The sequence below is a fragment of the Larus michahellis genome, chromosome 5 (assembly GCF_964199755.1).
Source record: "Larus michahellis chromosome 5, bLarMic1.1, whole genome shotgun sequence".
In the NCBI taxonomy this organism is placed as follows: domain Eukaryota; kingdom Metazoa; phylum Chordata; class Aves; order Charadriiformes; family Laridae; genus Larus; species Larus michahellis.
The window spans coordinates 38,789,673-38,802,785 of NC_133900.1; the positions used below are offsets into that span (position 1 = coordinate 38,789,673).

At 41.1% G+C, this 13,113-nt stretch overlaps 1 protein-coding gene across 2 annotated transcripts in view; it reads left to right on the forward strand.

Annotated features, from left to right (window-relative positions):
* FHDC1 (FH2 domain containing 1) overlaps positions 1-11,961 on the forward strand; it is a 37,011-nt gene extending 25,050 nt beyond the window's left edge. For both annotated transcript variants that reach the window (XM_074589681.1, XM_074589682.1), the window contains exons 9-12: positions 785-855; positions 3,093-3,210; positions 5,357-5,521; positions 8,509-11,961. In XM_074589681.1, the coding sequence (XP_074445782.1) occupies positions 785-855; positions 3,093-3,210; positions 5,357-5,521; positions 8,509-10,554 (2,400 nt within the window). In that variant the 3' untranslated portion in view covers positions 10,555-11,961. The remainder of the gene's footprint in view (positions 1-784; positions 856-3,092; positions 3,211-5,356; positions 5,522-8,508) is intronic.
* Positions 11,962-13,113: the final 1,152 nt, after the last annotated feature.

Genomic DNA, 13,113 nt, shown 5'->3' on the forward strand with positions numbered 1-13,113 from the left:
TCTTCACCTTTCTTCTGCTGCCACAGAATTCACGAGTTTACCTATGTCTGTTCATCCTATCCAGAAATGCACGGAAAACTTAAGTTTTTTATATTATGTAAAAGCTTGCCTTCATCTAACTTCTTCATTGTAGCTTTTTTCTTATCATCCTGAATTCTTAAACTGTGGCAGTGACTTATTTTGATAAATATTCTTTCAGTCTTCCCCTTGAATCTTTTGAGTAGTGTTTTTGGTAGAGGTTGGGGTTTTTTTCTCCCTCAGTGACTGACATGTATTTTTAAAGCTGCTGCAGACTTTTTTTGAAGTTACTTTTTTCTTCCTTTCAGACTTCTTGATTTTAGGAGGGAGAGAATTTCAATGGTTCCATATGTGACTTTGGTTATCTCTGTACAAACTGGCTTAACATTTCCAGTCAGCTAACAATGGGGTATTAATTGATGTTTGTGCAGGAAACATCGTATCTGCTCAAACAATGGACATCAGTAAATTGTTCTTTCCCTGACATTCCCTATTAATACATATGTGTTCACTGCCAGAAGCAGCTATTATTGTGAATTGCAAAACTGAAGCTGCTGTTTAAAGTTTCCAATCCTGATACCTGCATTTCATTGAGGAGTGTCCTCCGCTCAATTGTGTTAGGACTGAACGGGAAGAAAAACAGGGCAGGAGAGAAACCTTTAAGTGCCCTCCCAGAGGCTTTAGAACTGTTGGACTTAGGGACTTTGGCATGGTGGTGGAATGTTAATGGATTGTGTGTGTTTTGGTTTTGTTCTGTTTGTTTCAGGAAGCCCAAAAGAAAGATGCTGCTCTTCTCAACTTTTCAGAAAAAATTAGGGATGTTCATGATGCTGCCAGGTAAGTCAAAAAGAAGAGAGAGAACTTATGGTTAGACTGTGAGGTGGAATTTTCTTATTTGTGAAGCAGTGAGGCTTATTCAGAGAAGTCTTGGCACAAAAACTGAGATCTTTACAAATGTTTACTATAGCTTTGAGGGCTTCATTTCCATTTGCTAGCAGAAGTATGCCTGCAATGTGCCTTCAGGTATCAGGTTTTTTTTATTACGTGATCGCCACAGGTTTTTGGTTGTTTTGTCTCTGTCAAATACATGTGTATGTATGTTACTTTTAAGAGATTGAACTAAAGCATGTTACTGTTTTTCCTTAAACCAATTTTCATCTGTGTCTGAGCAGGATACAGTACTTCTCCAAATCTGGTACCAGGTACAGGTACTGGCCCTGGCTTCTGTTAGATGCTTTTTAATATTTTGCTTGCTTCTCCATTTCTGTCTTGAATGGAAAATCTGAATGGTTTAGGGCTCCGTATTGTTTTCATCTTAAAGTGTCTAGCTGCATAATTTTAAACTGAACCTGATTTGTACCTTGATAACTGTACTTGCTTTTGCGAGACTGTGATCTAAAGCCCAAAACTGGAAGCTAGCAATGCTGCAGTTCTATTCAGTTTTGCTACTTCCTTACTCTTGAGCTTTGGGCAATGTATTTACATCCTTTTACCAGCTGTAAAATGGATCAGTCTCTTAGATCTGATGCAGGGTTAAGTAATGTTTGCAGAGGACTCTGAAATATTCTGAGGAAAGGAGTGGCCATGGAGTTAATCAGAAATTTTTTGAGGGACCACCTGTGTGGCTCTGTGCCATCCAACCCACACACCTTCTTGGCGGTCTGCCATGTGGCCTGCTGGGGAATGTAGCTTCCCTCGGCATCCAAGCCCCCCTGGCAAACAGCAGGGGAACAGGCAGAATCACAAACCTGGTGATATTTTTTTATAACCGCTTTGTTCTTTGATCACAGTTGTTAATGCTGAAAATCTTTTTTTGTAACTCATGCTGAAATCTATTCAGGGAATGCACTCTGTACAGGAAAACGAAACAAAATGAAATACATGTCTCACCATTGGGCACGAGGAATATCTTTTTTAGAGACAACTGTCATGTACAAGTTGCTCATAAATCCTCACAATTAGAGCACATTAAAACAGCTACCATTATGTTCTTTATTTTTTATTGTCTTACCTTCTTTACTTGTTGGCTATCCTCTTCCTCCTTCACAGGCAGAAAAATATATCCTGTATCTTCTACTGCTTTTCTTGTTTGCAAAAACACCCATGATCTGCCCAGAACAGGGAACTAACCTTTGCAGATGAAGGAAGCAGAGGAAAAACAGCACAAATTATAAAAATAGTAATTCGTGTGTGCACTGACAAATATTTATCATGTTGGAAAATGTAGTGCTTCAGTTCCTAGGCAAAGCTCAGTTCTCTTGTGAAGGAGATCCCATAGATTTAGAAGCATTCATTTACCCTCAAAGTCATTGAGAGGTTTGGGTGGGAGCTCCCATTGTATGGAACGTAGGTCTCCCAGGATAAAGCTTAGATTACATCTGATCTGAGCTCTTTCCTGTTGTCTTCAGTTTCTGAATTACCTCTCCACAGGAGCAGCTCTGCTGCTGGTATGTGGTAGAAGGATGAAATCTTATAACCACTGGGTTGAGACTCTGTAGACTGCATTGCTGTGAGTGCTTGGAAGAAAGTAACATGCAATTTCACGGTGCCAAATGCTACTGCCAAAATGGGTAGTCCTGGCTGATGATCCCTTGTGACCCCCTTTTTGTGCCAGCTATTGCACTCAAACAGTCATGTAATCAGCTGTACCAAGCAAATGATCCACCGGGAAGCAGATTGGGTTCTTCCTTTTCCTAGGTTAATTTTCAGTACACAGATATGGCTGGCCATCTAGAAAATGAGTGCTAGCACAGGCACCAGGGAGAGAAAAGGAACACCTGGTCAGAGGCAGGGCAGCATTACCCGTTTTCGTGGTAAGGTTGGGTAGGACTGGCTGGAATTAATTGTGAAACCACACCTCGTGGGAATCTTTTCAGGTTGTAAATAAGAAAAAATGTGCTTATCTCTCTCCTAACTTTCAGTGTCTGCTCTGGAAAGATTTCCTGGATAGGCAGGTCTTGTTTGATAGCCAGGTTGCACCTCATGTTACACATCCATTTTTGAAGCATATTATGGACAACCTTTGGGTGACTCCTTCCCCCTCAGTAAATGTTCTTTGTATGTGCTATTTTTAGGTTATCCATTGATAATATAGAAACAGAGCTCCACTCACTGTCTTTCAAGGCAAGATCCGTTAAAGACAGCATTCGGCGTGACCCAAAACTCTTTCACCAGATGGAAAGCTTTCTCCAGGTTTGTAGGATATCTGTGTTAGTGTGTTACTGTCGCCTAAATACAGGAGCATGCCTCAGCTCAATGTAATTTGTGTGGACTTGTAATAAACAGAAGCGTTGTTTTAATATGTCTACCCTGTCAGTTGTACAAAGATGTTCCAACTGCATGCTGCTTGTCAAGGAAGAGTGTTGGAAGGACTGTATTTTTACAGGGAGGGATATTGAGTGTACATTGCCTGGGGCTTGTTAGGCAAGCATGTTTAATGCCTGTAAATGACTGATGAAGATCAGTAGTTAAACTATAAGACAATTTGGATTGGTCTCTGGTTTTGTGCTTCACAGCTGCCCAAAATATAGTATCTGCATGTTAATGTGATACTGGAGCATGTCAGTTTTAGCTGAGGTTGTGCTATGCATACGAATCCTGATTGTTGGGTGACTGAAGAGGTATTGTTAGAAGCTGGAAGGTTAAGGAACTGTTTTCTCTACTAATTTACCCTTAGCACAGAGTGTATTATTCTGAGTCATACCATTACTTCTGGGTGGGTTCTCCTTTTCTTTTTTAGTACTGCAGTGACTTTATAGACATGAATGTGCATAGCACCTAACTTTGAAGCAGAGTTCTTGATATTTTCCGAGTACGTGGTGATGCCTGGAGAAATACGTATTATACTTCAATTAAATGATTTTTATGTTTCACACTATAGATAATTATTAAAAGCAAGAAAGCAGGTGTTGATCTGGAACTTAACCCGCCCTGATTTTCAACTTGCAAATGTAGTTAATAGTCCCTGCAGTTTTTCAGGAGATGAGAAGTTGATGAAGAAAGGGGCGGGTTAAGATTGAAATATTTGTCCTCATTCACTCTGAATTACTGGCTTTTATCCATTGCACCCAGACTCTTTAATGTTATGTTCTGACACGTTTGGGATTTTTTTTTAATTTAATAGCTGGTTTTATGTAACACTACAACCTTGTTTAGGCCACATTCCAAAAGAAATGTTGGGAAAAAAAATCATTTTACAAATGCATACCTTACATAAACACTTCCGGTTTTTGTTTCTAAATCACAAGTGATAACCAAGCTGATTTAAAAGTCAGCTTTCGTTATCTCATCCTCATGAATAAATTAGTGAAATATGTGGGAGGAACTAATTTTTTATGTATGCTTTTTATTGGGCTCTGTTTTTAAAAAAAAAAAAAAAAAAAAAAAAAAAGATTAGCAAGTAAGATTTGATCCTACCCTACTGGCATAATTTACCAAGTAACTTTGTGGCAGCAGGGTTAGCTTAAATGGTCACCAGTGCCTCCAGCTGCCTATTCCCACCCCGGTGCTGCAGTATCAAAAGAACTTAGGTGATCATGGGGCCCAGGAAAGTGGTTGAACCGCCATCCGTGAAGCTATTTAAAAGATGTGTAGTGTATTGCTGAGGGACATGGTTTAGTGGTAACTTGGCAGTGCTGGGTTAACAGTTGGACTTGATGATCTTAAAGGTCTCTTCCAACCAAAATGATTCTATGATTCTACGAGTTAGTGTCAGAGAACAGATTTGTCTGAAAATTAACTTTTCTCCCTGGGTTACTTTTTGCCACATGTGGTCTCAGATCTATGATTGTGCAAGGATGGGAGTGAATGGCTGGTGATGCAGATAGGGGAGACAGGGGCAACTGCTGAATGTGTTTTAAGCAGTTCTGCTGCTCGAAGTCTAACTACTGCCTTATTCTCTTCCTCCTGAGAAATCCACTAATCTACTCCAATCCTGTCTGTCTGGCTCTGCACTTATGATTCAAAGTGCTACTTTATGGGCATGTTTTCTGGATGTCCTAAAATATACATATTTCCTGCATTTCCTTACCTTTCTGGCATGAAAACCTTTTTTATTGTGGTCTAGGTTCAACTTAGGAAGGAGTTCATTCTGTGACGTATATCCATGAAAGTAGGGAGGAGGAATTAATCCATTTATCCTTAGTTGAAAGTGTCAGGGAAAATGGGAAAATAAGGCATGTAGAGCTTTCAAGGGGCTCCAAAGTGGTCTGTCACTGTCCTGGGCTCTGTAATGGCTCCTAGGTTGAAACTTGAATTTCCTAAGTTCCCATTACGTACATAACCTTTTGTGACTTTTATTTTTCTGTCCGGTTGATGCCATGTATGTGTTTTGCTACAGTTTGCTATAAGACATCTAAAGGAGCTTGAACACCAGAAACGAGAATTACAAAAGGAGGGAAATGCTCTCATTGACTTTTTCTGTGAAGACAAAGAAACTATGAAGTTGGATGAATGTTTCCAGATATTTAGGGATTTCTGCATAAGATTTGACAAGGCTGTTAAGGTAAGAGCACTGAATGACATTCTCGCTCACTGGAAACAGATATTGGCTCCCATGAATTAAATTGTTTTTTCTGCTTAAGGGACATTTTACCTCTTGTGGTATTTGATATATTTGCTCAAATGGTTACAGCAGACTTCCCTCTTGTAGGCATTCCTTTCCAGAAGCCAGGTGGGAAATGGTCACTCTGCCTAGCCCTATGTGCAGTCCCGCTGCCCTGCATCTTCTGCTGCAGGCTGACTAGACCGTTGAGATGCTACGCCAGGATAGCCTATTGACCTGCTTCTAAATGGGCTCCTTCCTTCTGTTTTGGTGAGGAGGTTGGTGATTGCTAGGCTGAGCAGTGAAACAGACTGCACAGACTTCCTTACTAGTGCTCACTGTTCAGGCCCTTGACTGGTAACGTTCGATCACTGGAAAGGCCTTGAGATGTGGCACCACGTTACATGGACATACCAGCCTGAATCAGCACTAGCTCAGGCTCTCCACTGCTCTTCTTTACATGACTAGACACACTTTGCAAAGTAAAGTAAGGACTGTGTCTTCTACTTTGTTCTTTCAAATGCTTTTTGTGGGTGAAAACTCAAGAAATTAAACAGGCCTACACTACAAAGATACCTCATCCCCAGTGTGACCATTTATTTGCTAAGTACCCTGAACTGGTCCCAAGGAATTCAAGAAGTATACTAAGATGAAGGAGCAGTATTGGCATTGGTTACAGTTTTCGTTCAGCAAAGTCTGCCTATTGTTACAAATATTTTTTTAGGCCTCTATAAATAGCATGAATTAGATGGATCCACACATTTCTTTATTTTTCTGCCTTATGCAATCTGCGTTTGACAGCCCTTTGTATAAGAGCTTGAATTCAGAAAAGAGAGAACGATCTTGTTAGCTGACAGGATGTACAGCTAACATACCTGTTGTACCATTAGTTTACCTGCCCTTTACCACCCAAGAGATCATGTAGTTATGCATGTGCGTGAACATTATACAAATTTATAAAACCAAATGGTGGTAACTATTGCAGACATTTTAGTGAGAGGTGACTTCATATATGTTCAATTATTTGGGGGTGGGAATTTAATTCATTACAAGTAGTTATTAGATCGCTATTACTTCAAGGTCCAATGGGGATCTTCCTTCCTCTCTCTGTAGTAAGTAGTTACACTCAAAAAATTACAAATTAGTCTCTTATTTGGAAATATTGAGGAGATTTGCTTACTAGATATTTTGTGGGGATTAACCTCGGTCCCTACAAAATTAACAGAACAAGTCAGAATAAAGATTGCAGTTCTGACAAATGAATGTGATGTGTGGACAGCACAACCAGCAGTCTGAAAAGATGGCTCATACCATAATGGCCATGTGCACATATTTTAAATGTTTAAACATGTTTTGCAATTTTTTAACAAGCCTACGTGTGCTTAAAATGTTTTTCATTTGAATAAAATCTCCTGAAACATGTTTTGGGTGATGTTAACATGTTCTGTGTCTAATATGGAATATTATAATAATATCTACAATTATTTTTAACCATTTCTCTTTACAATGGGATATTTAAAGTTGAGCTTTAGCATTTGGCAGTAATTCATTCTGTAATTCCATACCTGTGAAAGAAAGCTTCCTGCCACAGACATTTTTCCTGAAATGCAAGTTTTTTTTCTTTTTTCTTAGCTGTTCAGGTTTCTTAGGTCTCTAATGCGTCTTATCTTTCGCAGCCCAGTGTAGTCTCAAATCCATTTTAAGAGCTGGAGATTAACCCATTCATCAAAAAGAGCTTCAGCATTAGGCCTTTGTTTACTGAAAGCTTTCAGGTGACTTTTTCTAGTTGTGCAGCTCTTCTGTTGTCACAACAATGGAAACATCAAACTAGACAGAGCTTCAGACAAACATAGGTGTGGTTTTTTTAAACAGCACGTCATTACTCAGAACAGATTTAACAACATGCTGGAAAATTATGTAACTTTTGAATCCTCTGTCAAGACTAGACTCCCTTTCTTTCCTTTGTTAGAGCTGTACTGGCTCTAGAAAACCAGGTTCTCCATTTCAGAAAATAACCTGGAAAGTTCAACTGAAGGTTCAGCTAGATTAAATCTGAAGCCTAGAAGTGGCAGTTAAAATGTTGATTTTCGCAGTAATCCACTGCTAATGATTTCAGTAAAAAGGTGTTACTGTGTTGTCTTTCAAACACAAACTACTTCTTTCTATGGCTTCCTGAACCAAAACCCCTCAGCCTAGCTGCCAAAATCTCTAGCCTGCCCTGGGCAACTTCTGTACTATAGTTGCCAGTTTTGGAAGCCAACAGTGAATACGAGATTCAAAATTGGAATGAGGCATTGATTGATGATCCTTGAGTGGTGTTAGTTGATGTCTAAGTAATGATTGTGAGGCATTATGTAAACTTTTCTATTTGCTTTGATATACAATTAATGTCTTTTTGCAGAATTTCAAATTGGTAATGTTCGAGTCAAAGGTAAGTAGCACCCCATGGAAACTGCACTTGCTGAGGAACAATTGCAATTGTAGTAAGGGAGGATGGAAGGAACACATTGACTGTGTACTCATCAGACAAGTTTGTCTTAAAATATGAATGTAATGATGAGGTAGAGGTTTGCGCACCTGATAGAACTGCCAACTTTAAACTTTGTGGGGACGTGAAGCTCTCCATCCTATAGCAGAAACTCTTTGGCTGGACTTGACATCTGCTTGGGCTTGATAGGTCATGTTCTTGCTCTCTGCAGGGACTTGTGCATTTATTGTTTTTATGCTGACCAGACTGATGTGTCGCCAGCATTAGTTATGCAGGGAACCGCTCTTCATACAGTTAATGGTTGCAGGCTGTGGTTACCGTGGTGATTTTGTGTTGTATATGTTGGGGGTGGGCAATATCAGTAGGAGCTAACTTAGATGGGAAAGATAAAGGAGGGTGACTTGTTCTCATGCATAGGACACTGTCCTCTGAGACATGTATTTATGCTTTTCCTCCTTAGGAAAATAGGGAACGAGAGATCCAGGAACTTCATAGTCTGCAAAGGCGAAAGGAGCTGGAGGAGAAGCGTCGATCCTGGGCAGCTGGAGAGCTTGGGAGCTTTGGGCGGAGCAGCAGTGAAAACGATGTGGAGATGTTGGCCAAAAAAGGACTTGAAGAATTTCTTCCCTTCTTGCAGCAGAGACCTCAAAGCCCTTCATACAGAAACCCGAATTCTAGACGCTCCCGACTTTCTCTGGGGATTACTGCAGACAGAGAGTTGCAGAGTTTCCTGGAAATCTCAAAAGATGAGGATCCAAACAAGTTTAACAGCCTTCCCCGTGCAAACACCCGACAAGCAAGACCCAACGTAGCCTGGACTGAATCCAAAGAAACGAGAGATCTCAACTTAAATACCTTGCACTTACACCAACAGTCTGAAACCAAAGTGAAAAGTGGTGGCCTACTGCAGGTGCCTCCAGCTCAGCCCGGTCATTTCAGTGGCTCAACAGGTCCTGGTGCCCGTTACTCACAGAGAAGCACTGACTACAACATGCACGCTTCCAACGTGTCCTGTGAGGAGTCCACAGATATAAATGCTCTGGCCCTTGCAATTGAGGAGCGTGAACTTGTTAAAGGATTACGTAAGTTTGATATTCAAGGAGCAAAGCCTGTGGAGGATACACCTTTAATATATTTAGAGGATGCTGGTGGAACAGACTTGGAGACTTTAGATGATCTAAGCTTTCATTCCCTTAGCACTGCCGATGATGACCTGCCTCCAGCTTGCAGAAATTCCAGAGAGGCTCATGACCATAAAGCCAAGGCAGTGGGTTGCAAGAGTGAAGCTTCAGAGCCCAGCACCAGCAGCCCCATGTCTATGGATACAAGTGTTTCGGGAAGTAGGGAAGAGGGGCCGATGTTCTATGTGTCAGATACGACGACTGATTGTTCTTTGACATTGGACTCTGAAGAGGGAAATGATTTTAAATCAGCAGGCAATGACATAAGAAGTGAGGCTGGCAAAGCACGCTCTTCTGGAAATGATGGTCAATACAGGGCTAGAACATTCTTCTCAAACCTGAATTCTTCTTCTGCCAAGGATCTGTCTCTTCACACTTCTGCAAATGATAAGGATGATGCCAATAGCAAGCATGCCCTTCCTAAAGAAAAGCCTGTAAAAAATAAAGACCCACCAGGACCAAAGAGAAACTCTCTAAAAGATAGATCTCCAAGCTCCTCAAAATCCAGTGGCACTCGCCCTAGCCACACAGCTCCTTCCAGACCTGTAAGAACTTTGAACGCCTCTGAGAATGAAAGTATGAGGAAAGTGGTGCCTATTTCTCGGTCAAACAGAGCACCAAGCAGCGTGAAAAAGCCAGAAGCCAAGCCGGCATTTCGTGAAACTAGTACAGTGGAAAGTCGGCTGTCCCGTCGCAGCTCTGTCCGAGGCACAACAGACACGCTGCCAAGAAGTCCTTACAGGCATAGCATGTCAGTAGAAGAGCCAAAGTTACAAAGGGGCACTGTCACCTCGAGCAGTGCTCATTTTGAAAGGGACAGAGTCTCTCTCAAGAAGCCAAGCTCTAAACCTGTTAGGAGTAATGTCAAATCAAAGGCAGACGAAATGAAGATGTGTCGCTCCAGTGTAAAACCCCAGACCCCTACAGATGACACCAAGGTTGCCACAGTCAGTGTTCCCAAAACACCATCCGCTGTCCCAAACTTTGCGAGGAATACAGTGGCTTCTTCTTCAAAGCGTGCAAAAGTGGATCTATCCAGCTCTTCCAGACCTCCAACCATCACAAGGTCTGTGTCCCAGAGGCTGCCTAAAGGGAAGCCAGCAGCGACCTCTGATGATCCAGGTCCAAAGGAGAACAGTGTGAGTACCTTGAAGAGAGCAAATAGTGCCAGAGTGGTTGGAAGAAGCATCCTGCAGGGAGAAGCTGTCAGCACTAAAGTGGAGCCTGCACCAAAGGAGCAGGAAACAGTAGAAAAGGCCTCACTTAAACTGAAAGATGCAAACCGGACCACAATTGGTAAAATACTGAAGCCGTTACTGAAATAAGGGAGAGGTTTTTTCAAATATGGGAATGTGAACACTTGTTCAAGCACTGGATGTCTGTGCCGTGAAATTCCTTAAAACAGGAACTTGCCGATAAGCACCATCATGTGCTCATTAAAGTACGGCGCACTGTGGAAAAGGGCAAGTAGTTGTGCTCTGGTCTAAATCCTTTTTTATGAATTTGAATGTATTTGAAGCTACTGTGATGGAATGCAAGCGTAACAGCAAATCTTTGCATATTTGTTATACAGAAGGTCACCAAAAGCCAAAAAGTTTTAAGAAGTTGAACTACAAGATGGAATGCTTTGTGACAGAAAACATGGATAAAGGCCAGTTTTTGTGTACATAAGAATCTTCCTAAGACTCAAGCCTTTGTGCTGGTTGGTTCCTTCTTTGATGTCAAAGTGAATCCTGTGGAGCAGTACTGAAAACAAACTTTGGTGATTGTGCTTTCCGTTACTTCCAATTCCTTGGATTCAGGAACTCTTTTTGCCTGTTGTGAAGTCCGTTGCTGGCAATTGGACAGACTGGGAACTGCTGGCCAAAAACTAGTAAAACGAGACATTTGCTGTTTGTGGCTGTCTTTAAACTCACTGAAGAATTTCTAGCATGTTTTATGAATGTGTATGTGTGTCTGGAGAAGGCTTTCTGCTGGGCAGGAGGCTTATTCTCCAAGAATGTGGCAGCATTGTCTTGCATGCACAAGTAGATACAGCGAGTGCTGCATCGAGTAGCACGGCTGGAGGCCATGCCTGTTGGAAGGGCCATCAGTAACCATTGGGATGATGACTACTCCTCACTTGTTTCGGTCACAAGCAAACTTGCCAGCTTTTGGTCGTACAGAAGTGCCATATATTTATGAATACATATCAAGGATGTTTGCAGTTCAGCTCTTGAAGGCTGCGATGTAGTGCTGAGCACTTTCTTACCATTCCATGTTTCCACTGGTTTATCTACTACGAAATTACTTGAATGTTGCAATGGCTCTGATTGAGCCATTAAGTTGTTTCCCTGCCTCCTCCTCCTCCTCTCCCTCTCCTTGTCAACATGAATATTTAGCATGAAACACAGAGCTTACGCATGACAATGTTTTTGTAGATTTCCTTGGTCGCTTCAAATGTGGTTTTTAACGTTTAAAGACTCTAAAGGATAAATTAAGCTAGTATTTGATAAGCTTTTTACAAAATAAAACCACCTGGTTTTTCCTGCAGATACAAATTTTAACTCCTTTCAGATTAAGGTACAGAGAATGAGGGAAAACTTGTTCAGCATGCTGTGCATCTTCCCAAGAGAAATGTATGTAGGTGGGGAAACTGATTGCTATTCTCCTAAGCATCTTATTTAAAGAGTTGCCTTTTTATACACTTACGAATGAAGCCTCATTTAAGAATAAAATAAAAGGAAAATCTCTTCGGACAAGTGGCATTGACTTCCTAGCGGTCGGTCTGTTTGTCTGCTCTGTCTCTCAACGCTGGGAGAGCGTAATGCAATGAGAATGAGCTATTTAATTGCTCGCGTGCTTCTCATGGGCTAGTATCAGGGACAGCTAGCTTTGTGTTTTGAATTTGGCAAAGGGCCTTTAGCTCTTCCCACGTACCAGCAAATCTTGATGCAGACATTATACCCAAACACCATAAAGTATTGCACAGGGCCTCTTGTTTGAGTCTGTCCCACAGGGAGAATTTATATAGCCCGCTTTTCGGCAAGGGCAAATTTTTGCTGGGAACCCTATAAGCTTTTTGGATACTGCCTCCCTTGTGGGTTAGATACGAAAGCATCTCCCTTCTTATTTGTATCTGTGTGTATGTATGCGCATCTGCAAGAGCGGATGATTGACTTTATTCCTTTTTTAAAAAAAAAAACCAACAAAAAACCTTATTGGTAGCAAGCTTGAAAAATAATTTAAATGTGTTTGGAATATGTAAATAAATTTCTATAAATCTGTGTAAAAGAAAACTGAACGTATTTAATGGAACATTTATACATTTCGGAGTAACTCAGTAGTTTAATAAAGTTCCCATTTACTGGGTATGAGGTTTGTACTTTCTCCTTCCTGTTACATGCTTGGCTTTGGTCCTGGAGATCTCGAGCAACTGGAGTCTGGGTGTAGGTGACTCTGGGAAAGTGCCAAAAGGGAGGACTTTACAGCAGAAATCCTGGTGTTTAAAATGCTAGGTTTGTTTTTCTACTAAGACACGCGATTTAACCTCAGTTTCTGAACGTTTCTGAGGCAGAACTTTCTGCACAGGTCTGGGTATAGCATGAAGGCATGAGACGGGTAGATGCAGCACTTTGTGTACACGTTGTGTGTTGTGGCCAAGACAAATGTTCATGGCACTAACAAGTCTGGATCTGTCGCTATCTTCATGCCTTCTAGCTTAGCACACTTTATTGAGAAATCCTGGTTTACAGCTCCCAGGACTTTGGAAATAAAGAATAGCCTGTTTTGCAGGAGCAGGTGGTGACATTTACGCTGCAATTCTGAATTTTTACATTTCGTCCCATTCTCCTATTATTTTTCCTTCTTTACTGCATACAAAAGAACATCTATTCAGCAGAAAA